This window comes from Corvus hawaiiensis, chromosome 6 (genome assembly GCF_020740725.1).
Source record: "Corvus hawaiiensis isolate bCorHaw1 chromosome 6, bCorHaw1.pri.cur, whole genome shotgun sequence".
Taxonomy (NCBI): Eukaryota; Metazoa; Chordata; class Aves; order Passeriformes; family Corvidae; genus Corvus; species Corvus hawaiiensis.
The window spans coordinates 63974069-63998931 of record NC_063218.1 but is presented as its reverse complement, the minus strand read 5'-3'; the positions used below and the strand labels follow the sequence as shown (position 1 = coordinate 63998931).

The following is a 24863-nucleotide window of genomic DNA, read 5'->3' as shown; positions in this document are numbered from 1 at the left end:
TGTTTGCTAAAAGAATCTAAAGAAGAACATCTTGTGACTTTACATTGGTTGCAGGCTGATTACCTTAAATGCTTGTTCTGCGTGTAGGGTGTAACTTCTGTTCTCCCTCTAACAGGTGTTCGGAGTGTTCTCATAACATTATTTTTTTGCTGTTTAGACTTTGAAACAAGACAGTGTGGTGGAGTCCATGCAGCTGGACCTGGACCAGACAAATGAAGAGCTTGACAAATTGAATTCAAGCCATTTGGAGGAGAGGTCTCAACTCATTCAAGATCTGCAGAAACGTGAAAGAGAAATCGATAATCTGAAAGAAGCACTGGCAGAGAAAGACAGGGAAATGTCTGTCCTGTCTCTGAGCATGACAGAATATTCTGAGCAGGTTATGATCCTGAAGCATCAAGTGCAGTGCAAAGAGGAGGAGATGCGAGGTTTGGAAGAGGCTTTATCAAAGGCTGAAAGGGAAATGCACTTGCTGAAGGAAGTACAGACAGCTGATGTGAGAGATGCCAGCATGAAGATCTCTGCCCTTTCTGAGCAGAGTAACACCATGCGACTGGAGCTGGAGAGAGTTAGAGCTGAGAATGAAGCTAAAACCAAAGAAAACGAGGAATTAATAAGGCAGAGTGCTGAGAACAGCATGACAATTAAGGATCTCCGCTCCGAAATCAAGGCCAACAACGTCGCGTACCATAACAAGCTTGCGGAGTGTGAGTCACAAATTACTCTGCTGAAAGAGCAAATTGCTAAATCATCTGAAAAGCTGCAAGAAACAGAGGATAAACAAAGAAAAGAAACGGAATATTTGAAATCTCAGCTTGAGGAAAACAGTGCTCTGAAGGAAAAATGGAACAATTTGCTTAAAGAGAAAGAGAGCAAAGCACAGACACTGGAAAATGAGTTAAAGTCAATTAAAGATTCATACAACAAGCTGGTTTTGGAAAATACTAAAAAAGATGAAGAGTTGGCTGAGTTATCCAGGAGGCTTACAGAACATACTGACCATGGGGAAACAGCTAAAAAGGAATTGCAAGAGAAACAAGAGCTCATTAATTCATTAGAGCAGAAACTTGGGGCTTTGGAGAAGCAAAATGAAGAGACTAAACTTAAATTAACTGGGGATCTGAAAGCCAAAGAGACATGTTGCAAAGATCTTAATGACCAATTAAATGAAATGCATAAACAAATTAAAAAACTGGAGATAGAGACACAGGAGAAAGCTTCAGCTAATAACCAATTGCAGGCAGATCTTGAAGGGAAACAAGAAAAATTGGCAGAGCAAATAAAAGCAAATGAACATCTGAAAAACAGTATAGGTACAATGGAAAAAGAGAAGGAGCAGCTAATCAGAGAAAATGAGAATTTGTCCAAACTCCTGGATGTAAAAGAGTGTGAGTTGTTAAAGAAAACCCAGGCTGTGGCAGAATTAGAGAATAAGTTATCTGTTAGTACTGCTGAGTACGAAAAAACTCTTTCAGTACTAAATTGTGATAAAAACACGCTGGCAAAAGAGATTGAACAACTCTCAGCAGTTGCCAAGCAAAAGGAAAGTTCAGTTGCAGAACAGCTGGGGGAGAAAACAAAGGAATGTAATATGCTGGCTGAGCAGTTGTCTGAAAGCAAGGAACAGACCCAACAGTTGCATGAACAAGTGCAATCACTGCTCATTCAGCTGCAGGAGATTAGAGATGAAGAAATAAAGAAAGAAGAATTGTTAAATAATAAATTATCTGAATGCAGTGGTCTAATCCAAGAACTCAGCCATAGTAAGGAAAAGAATTTACTCCTGCAGGAACAAATTCAAAGCATAACTTTGGATTTTGAAACTGCAAGCAGGTCTCTAGAAGAGAAAAATCTTCAAAATGATTCATTATATAAGGAAATGGAAGAGAGTAAGCTTTGTGTTGTAGAGTTGCAGGATGAAATAAAAAATCTTAAAGATGAAAAAACTAAATTATCTCAGTTGGTAGAGGAAAGAGACCTGGCTGTGAAAAGTCAGGGTTTAGAACTTGAGAAGTTTCAGAGGCAAATTTTTGAAAAAATGGAAGAAAATACAGCGTTAAAGAATCAGCTACAGCTGTTAAACAAAGAAGTGGAGGTGCTTAGGCATGAAAAGGAGGACTTTTCAAGCTTATTGAGTGAGAAGTCACATGAATGTGAATGTCTCCAGTCTGAAATTACTTCAGCAAGGCACCAGGCACAAGCAGCAGCTCTAGAAAATGAAAAATTGAAAGCAGACATGGAGACAGTTAATGTTACAGTAACGAAAAAGTCAGAGGAAGTAGCTGCTTTAACTTCACACCTGTCTCAACAAAGTCATAATATTTTAGATTTGAAGGACCAAATTGACAGCCTGTTGATGGAGAAAGAAAACTTAAAAATTGGCTTTGAGGAAAAAGAAACTCTCCTTTCTGAAAAGGAGGCTTTGATTCAGGAAATGAAAGATAAAGTGGCAGGAGAAGGGCAGTACGTGGAAATCATTTCAGATCTGCGAAACCAAATACAAGCCCTGAGTATTGAAACTGATGAGTATAGACACACAATGAAGGAAAAAGAAAATGAATTTAAGAGGCAAGCCCAAGAATTAAAGTTATTAAAAGATAAATCTGAAGAGTCTGATGTACTTAGGGTTCAACTGTCTGAGAATATGGAGGTTATTTCTGACCTTCAAAGTCAGCTTAAAAACTTGACAGAACAGTCGTCCCAGTTGAATGATTCAATTGTACAGAAAGATGCATCTTTAAAACAAAAGGTAGATGAATACATCAGTATAAAAGCACAGCTTTCTGAGGTACAGGATTCCTGTGTTGTACAGGAGAAACAGTTACAGCTTTTAGCCTCTGAAGCAGAACAGTTAAAAGTACTTGTTTCAGAAAAAGAATCAGCCATCAACACTATTTCAGTATTCAGTGAGAGTTTAAAGATGCAACTTCAAGAGAAAGAGACTGAGTGTGGTGTCTTAAAGAAACAGATGGTGGAGCTGGAGGAAATGAAGGAGAACTTCCAAAAAGAAATAGAGCATCAGAAGAATGTAATAATTGAGATGGACCAGTCCTTATCAGAAAAGGAATCATCTCTTACAGAAAATGAAAATCTGCTTGAAACTCTGAAGGAGAAAGCAAGGAAAGATGAAGAGAAGACACATTTAATTTCTCAGCTCCAAAGTCAGGTCCATGAACTAACACAAGAACTACAAAACTCTAAAGAGCTAGTCCATGAGAAAGAAAATGCCTTTCTATCTCTCCAGGAGAAAATTGAAGCACAGTATGAGCTGAGAACTCAGTTGAACGTGGCTCTTGGGCAAAAAGAAGAAGTTATTGCAGGACTGCTTAATTCGTTAAAGGAGAAAGATGCCAGTGTACAGTTGGCAGAGAGCAGTGTTAGTGCTCTTTCTAGTGAGATTGACATTCTCAGATCCAAATTAGAGGAAAGCCAAACAGCCATGAAAACCCTTACTGAGGAATTTCAGGAAAGGAATGAGAAGCTTGATAATCATCAGAAAAAAATTGCTTCTTTGACTGTTGAACTTGACTCTCTTAAAAATGAGCACCAAAAAGCACTAGACCAAATAAATACCCGGGAACAAGAACTACAGCAGAAAGACTTGGCTGTGGAGTCTCTGCGTGTGACGTGCACTGAACAGGCAGAGAAATTGGAATGTTTGCAGTTGGAGTTAAACAACATAAATTCCAAATCATCTCAGGACTGCCATGACAACGTGCTTTTAATAAACAGTCTGCAGTGTCAGGTGGAGTCTTTAGAGAAAGAAAAAAACCTGTTGCAAGATGATGTTGGTAAACTGATGGCTGAAAACACGCAACTTACTGCATCTCAGGCTGATTTGCAAAAGAAATTGGAAGAGCTCCGGGAAATCCATGAAAAACTAGAAACCAGTGAGAATTACTCAAGGATGCAGATAGATGCTGTCAAACTGCAGATGAAGACTGAAAAAGAGAAGTTACAGATGCAGGTTAGTGTGAAGGGTGAAGAACTTTCTAAATTAGAATTTAAATGTCAAACTCTAGAACAAAGCCTTCTTGAGTCAGAAAACAAATGGGTGACAGAACTTGATAGGGCAAATTCACAAAATAATGATCTTACTGAGCAATTGAGCAGTTTAGAAAGTGAAATGAAATCAAAAGATAGCAAAATCCACTCTTTGCAGCAAGAGCTGGATCTTACAAAAGAGAAATTAACTCAGAGCTTATCCCCATTACTTAGTAGCAGGCTTTTATGTAAAGGAAAGAAGGCACAGACTTCAGATTCTGAACTGCAGCCAACCGATATTAAAACTCAGTTGGAAAAATTCTCCACTCTGGTAACTGCTATTCTGAGCAAAGAAACAGAAGGAGAACATTTGCAACTGGTGCTTTTAGAAAAACAGAAAGAAATAGACACCATGAAAGGTGAATTAAGAAGTATGGAGTCGCTTGAGAAACAGACAGAGGTGCTGCAGAGTGACATGGAAAAAATGAAGGGCAAATACACATCTGAAATTGAATGTCTGTCAGAAGAAGTGGTCTCACTCAAGGAAACATTAGGCAAACAACAGTCTCTCCTGAAAGAAAGGGAGGAGTCTTTGGCAGAAATAAATAAGCAGGTGGAATTTCTTCAAGACAGGATGAATAACTCAGAAGAAATGGTAAGAACTAGTCAAGAAAAGCTGCAGGCTGAAGGTAAAAAAGTAGCAAGTCTCCTTGAAGAAATGGGGGAAAAAGATCAGCTCATCAAAAACTTAACTTCCCAGGTCAATCAGCAGAAGGATTTAATTTCTGGTCTAAGCCAGCAACTGAAAGAAAAAGACTGTTCTGTTACCCAGGTCATGGAATCATTGTCTAATGAAATGCTGAATTTTTCGGAAGAGAGAAATACATTAAATGCCAAACTGCAAGACCTTGAAGCTGTTCATAATAGTTCAGTGGCAGAGCTAAACCGAGTATTGCGGGAACTTGGGGATTGTAAGAAAGAACTGCAACATAACCAGATTATGTTAAGCAGCAGAGAAGCTGAATTTAAAGGTTTAATGAACGAGAAAGAGGAGATGAAGTGTAATCTTGAGAAAATGGGCAAGGAAAAGGAGAATCTGAAGAAGAAACTCCAAGCAGCATTGATAGTAAGAAGAGATCTAATGCAAAAAGTTGGGAAATTAGAAAAGAGTGGACAGGAAGAAATAGAAAAAGAGCAAAAAAAAGCAGAGGAGCTGTTGAAGCAAGTTAATGAGTTAAGAGACAAGCTGAAACTAATTGAAGGACAAAATAATGATTTTGAGTCTCATCTTGGAACTTTGAAGCAACAACTTGTAGAAAAAGATGCCAAGATAAGTGATTTGACCAAAACTTTATCTTCAAGAGCATCCTATTTAGAGGAACTTCAGCACAGTATCGCAGAGCTAAATGATGTCATAGCTGAAAAACAAAATATTTGTGAGCAGAACCTAAAATCTTTAGGGGAAAAGGACTGTATGCTTGCTCATCTGCAATCTGTGCTTGATGAAAAAGCAAGGGCATATCAAGAGGAGCATTCTCAGTTGCTCTTGACTCTTGAAGAGGTGAAGTCTGAACTTAAAAAGAAGGAAGAATTGTTGAAAAATTCCAGTTTAGAAGAGCCTGGTTCAGGTGCTGGAGACAGGAATGAGTGTCTGAATCCCAACAATGTTAATGCCATGAATCAGTTACAGAAAGAAAAAGAAGCTTTACAGAGGGAGCTTTTGGTCATGAAAGAAGATACCAAAAAATTCCAGCAGGAAAGGGAAGAGCACATGAAACTGGCGGCAGATTTTGATGAACAAAAAACCGACCTTGAACAGCTCAGGCAAGAACATAAAGCACTCTGGGAAGTTCTCCAAACAAAACGTGAAGAGCTGGGCTTTAACCAGTTAGAAGGGAAGGAACTGGCTCCAACCAAGGCACCGCTGGGAGAACAAGCTGCCCTAAGGAATTTGGAATCAGACAAACCAAGAAACAAGGCTGAGGTTGCATCCTTGAAAGAGTCAGAAAACATGTTCACTTCAGTGCCAAGTGAAGACACTGAGCTAAAAGAACTAAGAAGTGATTATGCAAAACTTCAAGAGGAAACAGAGATGTTAAGGAAAGAGTTGAGAAAAATACTGGTTGAATTTGGTGATGATAAAGAAGAAACAATCAGTTTAAAGTCTTTGAGCCAGCAGGAGCAATTTCAGGGCAGCTTGTTGGAGGACATAAAGCACCTACAGAAAAAGCTGAAAGCACACGAGACTGAAACCGTAGAGCTCAAGGCAATGCTTGAACATGTGAATAATGAGAAAAAAGCACTTATTAAAAAAAGTGAAGAGGATTACAGGATGAGCCAGGAGGAACTGCAGAGGTCAAGAATTGAAGCTAAGCAGGAGGTTGCAGAAAAGAATGAGGAAATAGAAGCACTGAGATGTTCACTTACGGATTTAAAAGATAAACTCGGTCTGGAAAAGGAGTTACTAAACAAAGCCGTAAAGGAGGCCCAGGAAGAAGCTCACCATTACAAAACAGCATTTGAAGACCTGAAGAGTGAAAAAGAGGAACTTCTCAGCTCTTTGGAAAAGTCCAATTTGGAACTAGTTAACGTGAAAAAGGAGGTAGAACATTTCAGTGAAGAAAACAAAAATCTTGTGGCAGAGCTGTGTGTGCTGCATGAGAAGGCTGAGATGAGTAAACCTGTGGTGTCCAGCAAAGAGCTTAAGGAAGAAAATGGGACTGAAAAGGAGTTAGGAGAGGTTGGTTCAGAAAGTAATTGCCATCGAGGGAATTCTGAAGGAAAAGTCACAGCTTTTCAGCTGTCAGAGACTGATTGCTCTGGGAAAACTAAACTGAGAGAAGCAACAGAATGTGAAATCCAGAAACAAATGCAAACAATGGAAGAGCCACTGGCAAAACCTGCAAATGGAAATGATTCCAAAGCCCAAGAGCAAAGAGCTGTAACAGAAGAGAAATCCAGAGAGCGCCTCCAAAGGAAATTACAGGCGGCTTTAATATCGCGTAAAGAAGCCCTGAGAGAAAATAAGTGTCTAAAGGAACAGATTGATCAGCTGGTGTTGGAAAGAGAAGAACTGGTGAACAAGACAGGAATGCTGGAGCACTTGCTAGAGCTTGGCCAAGAAAAGCAGAGTTCAAGTGCTGTGGCTCCCTTGTCCGGAGAGGAGAGCCTTGCTTCGGAAAATGCGAGGCTGCTGACCGAAAATGAAAACCTCACTGCGGCGTGTGAAAGTCTGAAATCCACCATGGAGTCCATAGTTCAGGAAAAAGAGGCCTTTTCTTTCCAATTAAATACCTTAAAAGATTCTCAGACAGTTGAATTGACAGGCTGGAAGGCTAAACATAGCGAATTAAAGCAGGAGTATGAATCGCTTCTTCAGGCGTACGAGAATATCAGTAGTAGAGTGGCGGATATGAGGCAAGTCATTGATCTCAGTAGGAAGGAGAAGCAAGAGGCTGTTCAAAGACTCAGGGAAGGACAGTCTGAGAAGGAGGCTCTGGAGAAACATTTACAAAATCTCCTTGATGAAAATGAGGTTGTTAAGAACCAGCTGAAGCAGCTCAGTGAATCCAAGAAAATGGAGGTTGAGGAGTTACAGAGCAAAGCAGAAAGGCAGATCCGTGAGCAGGAGGCCAGGATGCAGGAACACCAGGATCATCTGCATGAGCTCACTGAACAGAACCATCAGCTGATGGAGGAGAACGAGCAGCTGAAACAAACTTCTGAAAACCTAAAGCAGGCTTTAGAGAAAATTCAGAATGAGAATGATGTCCTTCATAATAACATCACTGTAACTAAAGCAGCCTTGGGAGAGCTGCAGGTTCAAATGGAAGTCTACCAAAATGATACACAGTCTAAAATCAGTGATGCATTATGTGAGAATGAATCGCTGTCAAAGGACATTATTGTGTTAAAGGATAAACTCGCTGAAAAAGAACAAGCTGTGCTTGTCCTAGAACAAGAAAGAAAGTTTATTTCAGAAAAAGCACAAGAAACTGAGAAATCTTTGCTCCACAAAACTCATTGTCTAACAAAGCTGGACATGGAATGTAAAAGTCTAACACAAGAAATCGTTAGTCTAAATGAAAAAGTTAAGATTTTGGAGGATGACAAATGTCTGTTACAGGAAGAATTAGAAAATGTACAAGAAAGTTCTTACAAAGTAAAGAATGAGAGAGAATTTCTTGAGACAGAATTGCTTAATCATGTTAAAAAAGTTGATCATCTTACTGATAGGATGAAATCAGCACAGGTACAGAATAACTTGCTGTTACAGCAGCTGGAGGAGTTAAAGGCAGAAAAATGCAACGTGGTTAGAGAAAAGGAAGAGCAGCAGCTCCATCTTGTAAAGATGTTTGAGGAGAAGGTGAAAAGTGCTCAGAGGGATAATAATGGGACTAAAAACAAAACAAAAGAATTGCAAGAACTCTTAAAGGAGAAACAGCAGGAGATCAACCAATTGCAAAAGGATTCTATAAGGTTCCAGGAGCTGATCCTGGATTTGGAAAGATCTGTGAAATTGTCACAGTCAAAAAATGAAAAATTCGAAAAGGACTTAAGTAATGCATCAGAAAAGCTAGCAAAATCAAATGATGAAATAGTTCATCTCAAGGGAAAGCTTTCTGCACAGCTGAACCTGTTGGACCAGTCAAAGAGGGAAGTGGACAGGCTTAAAGAAGAGAATCTCAACTGGAGGAAAGAACTTCAGAAGAAAGGAGAGGAACTGCAGCTTCAAAAGAGAGGATATGAGAGAGAATTGGAATTTCATCTCCAGCAGCTAAAATTGCTTCACAAAAGTGAACTTTCGAACCTGGATGAAAAACATGGTGCCCTTGAGAGAGAAAAAGATCGGGCGATGAGTGAGGTTCAGGGTTTGCAAGAGGAAGTCAGCACAAAGGACTCTCAGAACAAGCAGCTGCAGGCAGATCTGAACGCAGCTCTGGCACGATTGGCTGCTTTCACAAAGTGCATGTCCTCCCTTCAGGATGACAGGGACAGGGTCATCACTGAGATGAAAACCTGGGAAATGCAGTTCAAAGAGGCCATCCAAAACAAGGAGAAACAGCTGGAAGACAGTAGCAAAAGAATAGCAGCCTTGCAAGATGAATTGAAAGATAAAATGACTCAGATTCAAGAACTAAATATCAAATATTCTGTGGTAGAGGAAACAAAGGATGAACTGTATTTGAGGCAAAAGTCTGTTGATATGCAGCGCTATGAAGAGCTTTGCAGGATAAAGGAAGAAAATACCTTCTTTTTTAACAGACAGCAAGAGCTGGAGAGCGTTCTTCAGTCCAAAGAAGAAGCTTTGCAGGCACTCCTGAAAGAAAATAATTCTCTTAATCATCTCATAGAGAATAGTAAAAGTGCAGGAAGAGAGATAAAAGCTCTGGAAAGTAATTTTACAAGACAGGAGCAAGAATTGCAAGAGCTTCTAGCAGAGAAGGAAAAAATGAATGCTGAATTGCAAAAGCAGATGACCATTTCTGAGCAAATGAAGATCATGCTAAATAATAAAGACAAAGAAATTTCCTTACTTATTTCTTCAAAAGGGGATGAAATTTCGGACTATCTGATTCAGGTACAGACTCAACATAGGAATCAGATGAAAGAGTATGAACTTCAGGTGAGGTCTTTGCAGATGGAGAGACAAGCAGCTGAGGAGTCCCGTCAGAGGCTGGAAAACGAGCTGAGAAATCTCCAGGTGAAAGCAGAAAAAGCAGGACAGGATAAGGCTGCGATTGCCAGTGAAATAGATGCCTTTAAAAAATCCATGTCATCTCTCCAGAACGACCGGGATGATCTTTTTACCAGATACAAGGAGCTGGAACATCTTCACCAGGATGTCTTAAAACAGAGGGACAGTCTTCTCATTGGCAGTGCGAGTGAGACTAATGCTTTGAAACAGGAATTAAGGGTCCTTCTCAACAGGATAGATGATCTGCATTCTGAAAATGCAATGCTGAGTGCACAGCTCATAAAATACAGGGAGGATCTTAACCAGGTTTTGTCTCTGAAAGACCATCAGCTGAAGGACTTACTTAAGCAGAAATTGGATTGTATTAAAAGCCTTGAGCATGAAAAGTACGATCTTCAAAAACAAATAAAAGAGATGCAGCTCTCCAGTGAACTGCAGAAGGGGGCTGCCGTGGCTTTGGAACATGAGAATAAAAAATTGGCATCTAAAGTAAGTGATTTAGAATCTCTAATTGCATCACTAAACAAAGAGAAACTCGTTTCTGAATCTGGAGAGAAGCTGCTAAGTAGTGAGAGTATTCAGAAAAAAGAATCAAATGAGCAGCATGGAGGAAAGCTTCAGAAAAAGGTTCAGGAACTCCAGAAATCCAGAGGCAGAAATGCAGATGAGGAATGCAGTGGGACTCTTTCGACACTTGAGGATGGAAATAAACCTGATGCTTCTGCAGAGAAGATGCTGCTCGAAGTTCAGTCTCAAAACAGTGAGTTGAGATCCCAAAATGAGGCCTTTGGGAAAGCAATGACTGCTCTGCAGAACGACAGAGATCGGATCATAGAGGACTTTAAAGTTCTTGAGAGCAAATACACCTCTGAGCTCAGGAGTGAAAGAAAAAAAGGAGATGAACTTGCAGCTGAATTGGAGGGGTTTAAATCCCATCTCATGAGTATCCTCAAAGAAAACTCTCTTCTGCACGGGGCTGTCCTTGATGCTGCAGATGAGGTTACCCTTGCTCAGGTGGCTGATGACGTTGGAAGTGTCTGTAGGACTTTAGTCAGTCGGGAGCTGGAGGTGAGCAGGCTCTCAGCCCAGTGTGGCAGTCATGTCCAGCAGATTGAAGCGTTTGCCAAGGCTATGGCCAGTCTCCAGGATGACCGAGACAAATTGCTGCAGGAGCTCAGCCATCAGAAGGTAACTTCTGAAGCCAAGCAGGGCACAGCTTCATTTCCCATTGATTGCAGCAGCATCAATGAGAGAAATTCTTGTAAAAGTAGTTTGGATGTGCCTCAGAACAATGGGGAAACTTGGGTAAGTTGTAATTAGCCACATGGCTCTCTAATTTTACTCTTCGTGCAGAGAATGCTCAGACACATGATGGGTTCTGGAGTTTAACTTTGTGAGAGTGCTGAGATAGCACTGTGTGCCCAGAGAAAAGGTGTGTTTACAGTTGGGGGAGTTAAGGTAAATGGGGAAAAACCTTATTCTGTAATTAGAATTTTAGCACTAATCAAACTTCACCCATCTACTTTTCATTCCAGTTCACTAATGGTGTTTATTAAAACTAGGCTAAAGAAGGAGCCAGCCTTGCAGCTGTTGAAATATCCAAACTGAAGGCCAAGGTTGATGATTTGGAGAAGGCTTTGCATCAGACAAAAGCCTTCCAGGCAGAAACCGAGAGAGAGATCACATCGTACCAGAACGAGCTGGCTGGACTAAGGTATAACAGTACAGCTTTATCCTCTTCATTGATTTGTAGAGAATATATAATTGCTTAATGTCTGATGTTTTATGTTCAGAATGGAAAAAAACCTCCTCCTCTCCGAGTCCCAGGCACTGAGAAATCAGTGTCAGATCACAGTGGCTGAGAAAGACCGGCAGATTGCAGAGCTCCAGAGGCTGCAGCAAGACGTGATTGGGAAGAAGGCCCTCCCTGCTGGCAGCAGTTATGCAGTCAAGGTAAAGAAATGGAATGTAGCAGGAATGTAAAGTGGAAGGTAGCAGTTTATTGTGTGAAATTAGCAGCCTGCTTCTTAAAAGAGAACTATGCAGCACTCTACAGTGATCCTGTAAGTTACTGTCTTAAGTTAGTTAAATCCAGAATACAAAAGGGAGAAGTTGAAAAAAAAAAAAATCAAATTACTTATTATGGCTGTAATCCATTTTCAGGGATGTGGTTTTTAAGAGGATCAAAAAAGAGCTTGGTGGTTTACATGGACAGCAGGCTTCACAGTTTGTATAGTTGATGCAGAGAAGTTTTAAACACCTAATAAAGTTCATTCTTCAGAGCTTAAATCAATGTCTAATTAGACTAGGACCTCACTGGGGGAGAGAGGGGAATGGAAGTGTTCTTGTCCTTCCCTTGAAGCAGCTGGAGCTGGCTTCTGCCAGGAACAAAATCCTGGATTTAGAAAGGCAGCAGCTGACACCCAGGCTGGCAAATGCTGTTTTGTAGACTGTCATGAAAGATTCAAGGAGAGTGCTATTTTAGAATAATATTCTTATTTACCTCTTCTGTGCCAAAGGAAGGAAGCAGTATTCATTTTAATTCCATTAAAACCAGCATTTTAGCTGCTGAAGTTTGTATGCTGTTCATTTTCTGTGATTACAATAATGAATAAGAGCTATTGACAAGTAATGTCTGTGGGTAATGGAGTGTTTTATGTGGTAAAAACCTTTTATTTCATGACTATATGGGTAAATAGATTCCATAAAGCATTAGAGATGGCACATATCCCTCCTTTATTGGAGATTAATACCAAAATGTTGAGCTGCAAAAGATAAAGAAGGCCAAAGCTGTAAATTGGTAATAAATTCAGGTGGTTTTTTTTTTTCAAAATGGATTCTTTCAGCTTTAAATTGATATTTACAAAACAGTTTTTCAAGTCATGAATACAATACATTATTAGCTTGAAAATAACTTGTGAAAGGTGTCTTATATTAATCCTTTGCTACTTTTCCCCTTTTTTTCACATTATTCTTATATTCTTCACATTATTTGCAAATTAAAAATTAGGTTGGGTTGCCTTTTTGTGGTAATTTTTTGTTATTTTTTTAATGCAAGTATTAACACGATATATTAAAAAACCCCAAACTTTTATTTGAAGTGTCTTTCAAATGTGGTATTAAGTTGTGAGGAGAAAAGAATCTTGTGAAAAGGGAATTCTGTAGGGTGTCTTTAGTGTTGGGGTTGTGGGTTATTTCGAGGACTTCTGTATCATTTATCCTGAATATCCCGATATTTTTAAGGCTTTGGAAACTGCCACCCTTGCTGGAAGTGCAGATGGAGCAGAGGACATCAAACGTGTCCTGGCTGAGAAGAACCAGCTGCAGACTGAGCTGCAGCGCTGCCTCCAGGAGATGCAGCAGAAGGACCTGCACTTCCAGCAGATCAATTCCAAGGTAACTTGGAGCAGCAGCTCTGATCCTGAAAAGCTCACGTGAACCTGGGCTGGCATCACGTTGGAGTATTGCTGAAGTGGTGGTGTCTTGCATGACTGAATGGTATTTTACCTTCAAACTTAGGTGTTTTAAAACAACTCAGCCTGGAAACTGCAAATCAAATGTCAGTTTTATCTTTCTGCCAGGCTTTCCTGGCTTGGTATTTGACTGAGAGATTTCTTTGACTCTGCGTTCTGATGACATTGATGAACTTCTGAACTTCTACTCCCAGTCAAATATTTTTCATTATAGACAGAAACGGGGTCTGTCTTAGCTGGAACAAGATTTCAGCTTCTGGTTTGGGTGTGCTGATGACAGGGGAAATCACTGCTCAGCTTTCATTATTTCCTCTGCTCATAAAACATCTAAATCCCAGCTGAACTGTGACCTTGCCAAAAAGTGGATGCAATTTTGAAACAGCAGGTCTCAAATCTGCAGGGATTTCCTGGGAGAGCTAATCCCTAATTTTTAATGACTTCATTGTGAATTTCTCTCAGGTTGTGCAGTCAGCAGAAGAGAATGCTGTCCTGTCTGCCCAGCTGAAGGCTCTTTCCCAGACTCTGAGGGACAACCAGCTTCACTACACCGATCTGCAAAATCGTTACTTAAGGCTGGAGAGGGAATACCAGGCAATACAAGTGACATCTTTCCAGGGCTCTGTCCAGGTAAACAGATACATGGAAATATTTTTAGGTTTCTTCTTTCTGTGCTTCCACTTTCCTGGTTTTCTTGCTAAAAATGAAATAAGTATTTTTTGTTGTACTGATTCAGTACTTTTGCTGGCCCATGATGTGCTGAAGATAACTGTCTTTAGTGTTTTTAAATTTAAATTTAAATTAATTTGACTTTTCATTTAAGGAAGCTGTTCTACATATATTTTTGTTTTGAAAAATCTCTTTTGAGTTGGTCTACAGCTGGCAGAGATAACTGGGTGATCACTGCTCAGTGGATCAGGAAGTTTAGTGATAATTTCACATCAGTCCTGGATTGTTCTACAAAGCTTGAGTAGTATTTTCAGAAGTGAGATCTACATCACCAGTTCAGCATTTCAGTACCCTCTGCCAACCCCTCATACACATCTGTAAGATTATTATTTGGGGTTGGCACTTCATGATCTCTAAAGCCCCTTCCAACCCAGTCCTTTAGGATTCATCATTATTCCTTTATTTTTAAAACGCTTCCCTGCACTGCCTTGGTTATTCATTAACAATCATTAATAGAACACCCTAAAATAGCATATGGGTACATATGGAAAACAACCCTTGCTCTTCCATAAATGGAAATAAATCCAAACAAGAACTGTAAATTAGATATAAATTAGAAATAAAATAAAGCTGCCTTGCTTCTGGAACTGTGGTCAGTGCTGTATTACTGTGTGGATGTGTAGATGCATTTTTCTTTCCCCTCTGACATTGCTGAGAGGTGGAAATGAAAACATTAAATGGCACAAAGAATGATCTGTTCCACTGTTTTGTGGTGCTGTAATTGAAATAAAGACTTTTGGCAAGTAGAAAAACAGTCACTTGTTTGGTGGTTTGTTTTTTTCCCCCCTTAATATTTTCTAGGATGAAACCAGAGCAGAAGTTCCCCCCGGAGCGCCACGGGAGAGATCTGGGATTATTGTGGAGATAGACAATATGGAGCTAAATGAGCTCAGGAAAAGGTCAGGACTCAGAGCATGTATTAGCAATATTGGTTTCCTGACAGCTGTGTTGTGAGTGTGAAAGTAATGCTTTTCTATCCCTCTGAGGCATTTGTGTGGAGAAGGGGAAGGAGTGGATTTACAGTGGATTAAATGAATCATAAGCCATATTCTTGAATTGTTATCATCTGGTAATGCTTGTGGTTTGTCTCTGTACATAAATATACTAATTGGTGACTTTATCTCAATATTTAAGCTAAAGCATCTCATTATAATTAAGTGTGTCACAAAAGGGAAGATTTCCTAATAAAAAAAGAACAAGTAAGTAGTTCTTTGAGTCCATTAAATACTGATTTCAGGTTTGATTTTGTCCCAGGCTTGCAGAGACTGAGCAGCAACATGAGTCAGTGCAGCAGGCTCTCTCCCAGCTCACAGAAACACTGGCAGAGGAGAAGAGGAGGAGAGAAGCTGCAGAAGAGGCTCTTGGACTCTCTGAGGAGAGAAGTAACAGGTAAAACACAGATTATTTATTTGCCTTTTATTTTTAGTGAGATTGAGAAGTTTTCCTGTGGGTCTTAGATTTTTTTGAGATAGTAATACTGATAATAAACAAACCTGTTCGTGAGCCCACAGTGCCTGAAATGATGAAAATCCATGTGTTAAAAAGCTAAGTTACACTCTGGATCAAGAAAGTGTTACAGGCTTTGGGATTTTTTTTTTTCTATGTTTAATTTCATTTGTTAGACTCAGTAGTCAGTGCTATTTCTTTTTTAGAAAACAAATCTCCCATATAACAGCTTTAGCAGAGCCACTGGTTAGATTGAAAATATCATTATCCACCTGCCTAAATAAAGTGTCCCTCATTACCATCACCTGAAAATCACTGTTCAGTCAGCTGGTGATGGTGGGGGTTAATTCTGAATAAATGAAACACCTTGAGAGTAGATTGTAAATAGGGACTGAAAAAGACCGGGCAACACAAAGTGAGTCTGCTTTTTGTGGGGACCTTCTCTCAGTAATATAAGTATGCAAAATAATGGTTTTTGTGTCAGTGCAGTACTTAAAAGAGAAGGTAATTCAGCAGTTGCATGTCTGTGTGCCTTGCATTTTTCTCTAGATTTGAAGTAGGCAGTTACAGGTCTGTCCCCAGCGACTACGCTGTCCAGATGGAAGCTGAGGAGGAGAGGGAAGCCTTAATCATCAATCCCAGTGAACACATCGTTGTGAGAAAGGTAAGGCAATGAAAGCCTTTAAGGTCCTTAAAAGTGGTGGAGAAACACCCTTCATTCCTTTCGGGGGCTGTGAGTCCAAGACCAGCAGCTGTGTAAACTGTGTCAGAAAACACCCTGTATATGTCCAGATTAAAAAATGCATGTAGTCAAATTTATGCTGCACATGTGGCCGTTAAATAAACTGTGTCTGCATTTAATTGTGCGTGCCCAAAATGAAGTAATGCATATTTATGTGCGTGGAGTTGCATAATACACAGCTTGCATTCATTCCTTTCCCCTCTTACTAATGCTGGGTTTGGGGCCTTTAAATCATTTATGCTTTGGCGTTTGGGATCGCCAAACAGGGTTGTGTTTTGGGGTCAGTTGCTGTGTTAGAGGCAGAAGGCTTGTAGAAGCTCACAAATCCAGGCTGCAGTGGAGCTGGTTTTGATTTGTATTCCTGATTCTTCATCTGATAATTTCTGTCTCTTCCCCAGATGAAAGGAGGAGCCCTTTCCGTGCGCCGCTGGCTCCGAGGGCGAAGCCTTTACTGCTCCAAGCTGCTGACGGCCCGAGCCAAATCCCGCTATTTATTCCTCACCTACCTGGTCACACTACACCTCGTTGTTCTCCTGTGCCTCACTGGTGTGCTCTGAATCCACTGTATTCCCTGGGGGGCTCCTTTGCCTGTGGGCAGTGCCAATCCCAGCCTGGAGACTCCCCACATGCTGCTGTTCCGCTATGCACTGGACACGGTCGTACAAAACACGGAATCCTGAGCTTCTCCAGTGAAATCTGTGCATATCACACTTGCTCCAAAGTTGACTTGAATCACCCTTTAGCAGTGGGATATTATATTTGCTAAGGAGAAAATATTCCCCTCTGCCCTAGAAGGAAACTGCTGCATACAAGTTATTTAATATTGTTTGTGGGTACATAATGGTTGATTACTACTGAATGGGTTGTAAATGATATCTTTTCTATACAAATTTTATTTTAAGAGTTAAACTATAAATTCTAAAGGAATATCAAGCTATTATTGTATATTGGCTTCTTGATTATAACAAGAAGTTTTATAGAGTGCAATAAAGGAAGAACTACTGGATTTTTGATTTTCTTTGGTTGGTTTGGTGGTTTTTTTTTTTTCTGAAAATAAAAGAATTAAGAAGTTTCTTCTTTCCCATTCAGTTTGTAAAGAAATCAAGGTGCACAGGTCTGTGTGTGTTAATGAGGTAAGCTGACGATTAAAGATTCAGTAAAGATTCACAATTGAGATGACAGAAATATCTCCAACTTCTTACATTTTTTTGTGATTTTTTTCTTTCTGTAACTTGTGGGGGTTTGGTATTTTTTTAAATTTACTTGCATTTTTCTTGGTGGGGTTTAGTTACTGCCTGTCTTGGAGGCAAAACATTCCTCAGCTGCAGAACACGTAAAATTCAAGCTTCTCAAGACACAACCTTCTGTATTTTACATGTTTCAGCTACAAGGTACAAATCAATAAATTCAACAAAGAATCTTGTGGGAAAAGGAGACCCCAGTGAATACGGAAAAGGAAGGATTCCATCGGTTTTACTGATGAGCAGAAACAAGGTTGACTTGGAGATATTTTAGTGAAGTGGTTTATCTGCTTCAGAGGTAGTTACTGCTGCAGGTAAATACTGTAAACCACCTTCTTATGATGGTCCTTCATATTTCTTAGTCTGGTAAAGGTCTGGATTTTTATGTAAATCCAATATATTCTGCTATAATTGGTTTTTTTTTTTCTTTAAACGATGGCTCATCTCCTTTGCGGGGTTGATTCAGCCCCTGTGTTCAGCCCTGGTGTCACCCAAGTACTGAGGTAACTCCTAAACACCAGGTACAGTGGGAACACCAGTACTGAACAGGCTGACTTTTCCCTTCCCAGCCTGAAGATGGGTGTTAGCAGGATGGTAACGAGCTGTTCTTAGCTAATTATGTTATAACGAAGCAGAATGTTTTCCAAAGGCAACAGTGGACGACCTTCAGTCCATCCAGTGTGAGGGATTTTTGTCTTCAGGGGAGAGAAAACAGCCCTCTGTCCTGAGGCTTAGTGAGTGGGAAAGGATCCAGAGGCGTTAGAAATTCTGTCCTGCTTTATCTAGGCCTCCGTGCTGTCACTGTGAGAAGCACAAACTGGAAAAAAAGGAGCCAAATGGTTTGATTGTAGATATCCTGTGAAGTCCATTCCAGAAGCTGATCAAAATGTATTGGGAGGTGAGCTCATGTCATTTAAAATGAAGCAGCTTTTCCTGGGTGAGTATTGCCCTGAGAGTGTTCATGCTTTAAATGCTTGGCTTCACTTGGCCTGAGAAATTGAGGAAAATTGTTTAAAATTCTCTACCCTCAAATTCCAGTGTCTCAGCTGATGTAATTCCTGATGTATTTAAGAACTGAGTTTCCCTCTGGTTTGTGGTGTTGGAGCCAGAAGCTGGGTGCAGTGCTGTAATCTTGGATACTGCTGGTAAATAATTGGTTTATTGCAGTCCAAAGCCTTTTCCTGAGGGTTTTGGAAGAAAATACCAATTCGTGGCAATGTGCATGAATGTTCAAAACCACCAGCTACTAGAACTAAGGGATAAACATTCCCACATTAAAGCTCTTTCCAAATTTACCCGATAAAATAATCCATTTTTGCCTTGTCAGGGACAAGAACTTTGCTGGACAAGTGCTGTTTTTCGTTCCTTTCCCATTTCTGAAGAACCATTCCTTACTGAGTGAAGATGCCAAAGAAGGAAAAATAAAATCCTTCCCTCGACTGCCTGAAGACGCACTTTTCCAGTCCTAAAAATAACCCAGGGACCCAAAATCAGGCCTGCCCTTGGTGAGAGCTTTGCCATGAATTTTGGGCAGAGCAGGACTTTGAGGTGTTGGCCAGCTCCTGAAGCTGAGGTGTTCCTGGGAAGTTGTGCCAGCTGCCCCTTGTTCTTTTTCCCAGAATAACCACTTCCATGAAGTGCTTGCCACCTACAAATATGGAATAGGTCCTGGAGTGAGCTCTCCACATTACAGAGTGGCTTAAAGAAACACAGCAAATGCTTCCCTGGAACTTTTGCTGCGGGTTATTTTTAGTCATTTATTTGAGATTGATGATCCCCCTCTAAAAAAAAAAAAAAAAAGGGGCTAATTTGAACGTTCCAGGAGGGAAAAACTTTGAAGTAATGGATGTTTAATTTATATTAACTACTGATGTTGCAGCTGCTACGTGCATAGAAGCAGTTAATTTTAAACAAAGGAACTTTCCAGGTGGCAATTCCCCCTTGGAAGAGGTGGGATTTCTGCTTACATCCCAGTAGAGAGCCAAAGTGTGTGTCCTGTAGCTGAGCTTGCCCACGGTCACGAGGCCAATTAACAGAGTATCCCAGCGCCCTGGAGGCTGCAGCAGGAGATTTCTTTCCCCTTTAAAGGAAACAAAAGGCTGCCAATGTCCTGATTAATTTGCTTGGTTCAATCCTATTCAAGTGGGAATTTATGTGGGTACTTCCCATGCTTGGTAAAATCGGGGTTTTAGCATTGACTTTGCTGGTTAGGTTTATTCTTTCCCAAAATTGCTGTGTTTTAATGATATGAAGGTGTCTTATGAGAAAAAAGCCCTACTTGTTGGATTTTATTCATGTCATGAGTCAGATTTTGATTTTTTTTCTGGGCTGTCAAAACTTTCCCCTGAAGTTCTGTGTGATGAATAATGTTTTGCCTTATATGCTGTGATACTATTTGGGGCAATCATGACAGGCTTCCTAATGCAAAAGTGATAAACTTAGTAAAATCAGTATTTAATAAGTGATTTTTCTTCTAGAAAATCTGTCTCTGCTTTATGTTAATGAATGAGTTGTTGCAAAATACATGTTTTTCACAACCATTTGACTTCCAGCAAGGGGGAAACCTCACTGTTTAAAGGCAAAATAATGGAACTGCTTAGACAGAGAGAGCAACCAAGTGAGTAAATCTGGAGAGATTGTATCTTTTCTACCTGTTTCCTTCCCTTTATTCCTCTGTGCAATGGCAAAGGACCCATTCCTTGTGGAGAACCATGAGTTTGCTGATGCCCACCTTGGCTGGGCTCCTGTGTGGGTATAAGCAGCACTTCCTTCATTTCTGAAGCTGCCTTGGTCTTTCTGGGGGGGTTTATAGAAGGAGTTGGTACAAAGTGGTTACCCACAAATTCACATTTTAGTTCCTTCCATGTTTTGGGGGTGCATTCTGTGAGGGCAGCAGCAGGAACAGTATTTCCCAGGAAGTTTTAACTTAAAAATGGTATTTTGTCCCTGAAGTTCCTGACAAACTGCACTAATATTGGAATAATATCCTTTGCAGGGTTGGAATGGGTTAAAAACACAGCAATGCAGAGGATGAAGCACAGAGTAAAAGAGGGATCCTGGCACTGGAACATCCCACTGAGCATGGAATCATCCCTAACTGGGATGACATGAGAAAGGTGGGTGGTTTATTTTGTTTTATTTTGTTTTGTTTTGTTTTATTTTATTCTTCACACTCATTCATCAGTCATGAAGTTCCTACTGAAGCAAAACATTTGAAGCAAAACATTTGACAATGACAGAAAGGAGCTAAAGTTAAAAAAACCCCACAGGTTGCACCTCATCAGAGGTGAATTGGAGAAATACTAAATTATTGAAACTGGGGACAAAAGCTGTGAGGTGCAGGGGAGGGTTATTTTCTCTCCTCAGAACTGACCTACATGAGCAAGAGGATGGGTGGTGCCCACATCTCTCATTCCATGTGACATTCTCGCTGTCAGTTCCAGAGGAAAGGACAGACTGGGCTTTCCTATCCCTATGCTGATCCTTTCAGAGGGGGTTTTAATTTTTTTTTTCTTGCAGCATGTTTTTTCTGTTGGCAAAATTATCTTTTCATGTCTGGGTGGTCAGAAGGCATCTCTATTCCCCATCCATCACGACTTCCTTGGCATTGTGCAGTGAGCTCTGTGGGAAATGCCAGTTCCAGCATGTTCCAGGTGCAGGCAACAGGGTGTGTTCATGGGAGAAGCTGCTAAGTATCTTTAATATCCCATGTGTCCTGGTCTCTTTGGGAAGTATCTGGGTCTGTATGTGGAAAATACTGTACTGTCTGGGGGGAAGCTCCACAGGGAAATGCTCCTGGTACTGTTTTCCTGAGGAAAATGCTGCTGAAAGGGAGATACAGGGCTGGGATTGTTCTGCACTCTGCTTGGTAGGAGGAGGGGCAGTTAGAACCCATATATCTGAACTCAGTTACTGTGCCATGTCCATGGACCCAGACTGTTCCAAAGGAACAGACCAAAGCTGATCCAGGAGCAGTGGGAGTTCCTCAGTGGATATTTGGAAATAAATTGCCCACCTGCTCCTCTAGATGGAAGCACAGTACTTGGATTTCATTCTCTCCCTGCTTGCTGCAAGCACACTTTTCTAAGTACATCCTATTATGTTTTTCTTCCTGGTAATTTTCCTGCTGTCTGCATTCAGCAAGAAACAACATTTTCCTGTAGGAAAAAAAAAAAATTAAAATTGTAGGCCCATATTTTATGTTCCCTCATCCACATCTGGCAGTTGTCCTGTGCACAGCACACACTGGTGTGTGTTCCTTCCCTGGGTCATGCTGCATGCAAGAGCAGACCATCTAAAATTGAGTTAGAAGAAGGAATTAGGGAAGCTTAAAAAGGTGGGATGTGCTTTCCTGTAGTGTGAACTCCTGGCTGGAGTGATTATTTTAGGGTATAACATGATGGAGGCCTCAGGCAGGGCTCAAATAACGCTCAGGTACTAAATGGGTTCTTGCAGCTTGAGCTTCCCTTCTTTTTGTCACTTAGATGGGTGCAGGAATTACTTGTGGAGGTGGCTCCGAAGCCCAGACTGGTAGGGAAGAGACAAGAAACAGAGTTGATAACTGTTGTGATTCCTACAAATAAGAAAAAAAGGGTGATTTTGATCCGAGCCACAAATTTCTTCCCAGTGCTTGGAAATCCCACTCCGGAAAGCACCAGGGTGTAGAGGAAACAAGAGAATTCCTGGGTAATGTGCCAAAATCGGGACAAAGGCACAGCAGTGCAGTGCCCAGCCATCCACAGGGTACCAAAGGGGGGAGTCCCCAAAGGCTGAGGCCGGGTGTGTGAGGGGGAGTGGGAGCAGGAATGGTGCGGGATGCACGGGGGGCCTGGCAGTGGAGGAGGAGCCCAGGCAGGCCATGGAATGGAGCATTCCTGCTCTCCTGTGCTTCAAGTCACAGTATTCAGACTGGAAAATAACACAAAAGCCATTGTCCATCCCGGGTCCTTTGTTCCCAGGAGCTGACCTGACAATGTATGGGAGGGACGGCGTCGGGACCGAGCATTTTCTGGCTCTGGTGACACCGTTAATGTTTCATATAAGTGCTGGGATAATTTGGGATAAGTCCTCCTCAGCAATTTCTCTTTGCTCGTGTGCTTGCTGCTCACATTTAATTCTCGTGACCTGTAAAATCAGCACTGGATTGTTTTGGTTCTTGTGGAGTATCCCTATCCATTAACATTCTGGTTATCATTAGGTCAAATTTCGTGGGCTGTGCAGGGCCTGGTTGTGCCTGGTTTTGAGGGAAAACCTGGAAACTGCCAGAGATTTAGGCAGGCTCCTGCTTTATGAGTCCAGGTTTGCTCCTCACTGCTGAAACCACCAGTACTTTGGGAATTATACAAACACAGAGGTTTCCTTCTCTTATTTCTTTCCTGTCTGAAATAGCAGTAATTTTCTTCTTACATCTGCTTTTTTTTTTTTTTTTTTTAACTTTTACACAATTCCTTTCTGGCTTATTCAACTTCTCCCTGCATTTGTATTCCAGACCTTCAAATGAATGACAGCCTGGCATCCCAAAGCCTAGTTCTGGAAACATCTGATTATTTCTTTTTCTTAGAGGATTGATGCAGAATTGAGTTTTTTTAAACAGCTGATGATTTTAATGAATAACTCCAGCTCTGGACAGCTGTTAACATTGTAGGTGCTTCAGATTTAGAGAGGATCTCTTTTCCACTTAAGTTCATTTTGGAGCATAATAATACTTGTTTCTAGGATATAATACTTGCTTTTAGGATATTCCTCAAATAAACTTACCTGTAAAACTATCCTGATGTTTTGTGCTTCAGAAGTAAGTGTGTTGGGTCAGAAAAAAAATGAGCTAAAAAGAGAATAAACCCCCAACCCAGTGAATTTGGTCAAATTTGGTGAATAGATGTGAATTTGGCAGATTTGCTGTTGCATGCTTTCTGTCCATTTTAATATGGCTGAAAAAATACTAATAAAATTTTTTAAAGTAATTATTTTTATGAAATATATTCCATGCATTTAAAATATATTATTGTTTAATGTAATTTAATATATGACTTACTGAAAGTAATATGTTAAAAATATATTACTCAGGCTGTAATGTATTAAAAAAATAAAACTTACGGCTTTTGGCCAAAAGCCCACATGGTAAATTTAGCCAGGGCTAGAAGTAAGTGTGATTTAAATGCAGAATATAGGTGTAGAATCACCTGGGGAAAAGGAGATGTGGCTCTGCACTTCCCTTGGTGCCCACTTTTGGCATATATTTAGTGGGAAGATTATGCATCCATTTAGCAACAGTGTAAATAAATTAATTAAGTTGTGAGCTTGCCAGCAGGAATGACTGGGAGAGAATTCAACTGGGAGATAAAAACCACCAGCAGACCATCAGAACAGCCCAGTCTCTACCAACCAGGAGGTAGAGCTCCTACAGTAGACGTGCCTAGGGCTGTTTCTCTGTCATTACACTGGAATGATAAATCTGGGTTTTCAGACTGTTTAAAGGCTTGCTGTTTATTACTGATGGCATTAAATTCATTACAGTGATTATGAACTATTGGTAATTCGTGTGTTCTTTAATTGAAAGCACACTTTTCATTACAAGTTGACTTTATTGGTGAAGGCATTAACTGCTGAAATTCAAAACTGGAGTTTAACCCCCTCATGTCAGAGGCTGTAGGGATTTAGAAGCTGTGTGGATGTGGCACTGGGGGACATGATTTAGTCATGGCCTTGGCAGTGCTGGGTTTACAGTTGGGCTCAATGATCTTAGAGGGCTTTTCCAGGCTAAATGATTCCATGAAATGTGGTCTGAAGTTGCCATGAAGAGAGGAGATAAACTCTTGTCTTTGCTGAGGGTGGCAGACGAATGAGATGGAACGAATTGAAGCTTGGACCAAGTGAGGTTTTGGTCAGACAAGAAAGCCCTGAAAATGGTATTAATAGTCTGTCACTGGGTTTGTTTCCTGGAGGAATCTGTGGGTGCTCCAGCAGAGGAATTTCTGAGGCAGAACCAAAGCTGACTAGTCCTTGAGATGGGAGTAGCCAGATTGTTCCTCCTGGCTTCTTCCAGCTGTGTCTTCTGTACATTTTGTGTGTATGTGCTTATGTATAAACCTTAGACTGCTGCACTGTTGCAGCCCTGCCATCAGTGTAAAAAAAATTATTCCAGGGTGCCATCTCCAATTAATATTGTCAGTAAAAACCTGACCTGGGTTAATGGAAAAATATCTACTGGCCTTGGTGATTTTCCTTTTAAATGAAATCTCAAAGAGAGCATGACAGGCCGTGCACGGAAGAGCCACGGTTCAGAGGGGACTCAGGAGCAGTAACTGTCAGTATTCATTTAAATAAAATAAATTTGGCTGTCCCTTCAGATCGTGTTAAGTGTAGATCCTGAAGTTTTTTCCAACTCTTTGTTCCAGATCCTGTTGGAGATGTTCCATGTTCCAGCTGTGTGTGTAGCAGCTGAGGCAGTGCTGTCTCTGTGCCTCTGCAACCCAACCCATTTAATCCCTAATAAAATATTTCACTGAAGTGCTGGATTTCAGTCTCATGGTGCTGTCTGCCAGTAAGGGAGCAGT

The 24863-nt window shown here is 40.6% G+C and overlaps 1 protein-coding gene across 5 annotated transcripts in view; it reads left to right on the top strand.

The window, feature by feature from the left end:
• The window catches only part of LOC125326909 (golgin subfamily B member 1-like), a 34193-nt gene extending 17118 nt beyond the window's left edge, over positions 1 to 17075 (top strand). For 3 of the 5 annotated variants that reach the window (XM_048305548.1, XM_048305547.1, XM_048305546.1), the window contains exons 21-29: positions 158 to 10987; positions 11245 to 11396; positions 11476 to 11635; positions 12926 to 13078; positions 13615 to 13782; positions 14683 to 14780; positions 15136 to 15270; positions 15877 to 15991; positions 16468 to 17075. In XM_048305548.1, the coding sequence (XP_048161505.1) occupies positions 158 to 10987; positions 11245 to 11396; positions 11476 to 11635; positions 12926 to 13078; positions 13615 to 13782; positions 14683 to 14780; positions 15136 to 15270; positions 15877 to 15991; positions 16468 to 16626 (11970 nt within the window). In that variant the 3' untranslated portion in view covers positions 16627 to 17075. The remainder of the gene's footprint in view (positions 1 to 157; positions 10988 to 11244; positions 11397 to 11475; positions 11636 to 12925; positions 13079 to 13614; positions 13783 to 14682; positions 14781 to 15135; positions 15271 to 15876; positions 15992 to 16467) is intronic. The other 2 variants (XM_048305550.1, XM_048305549.1) reach the window with 1 other exon arrangement.
• Positions 17076 to 24863: the final 7788 nt, after the last annotated feature.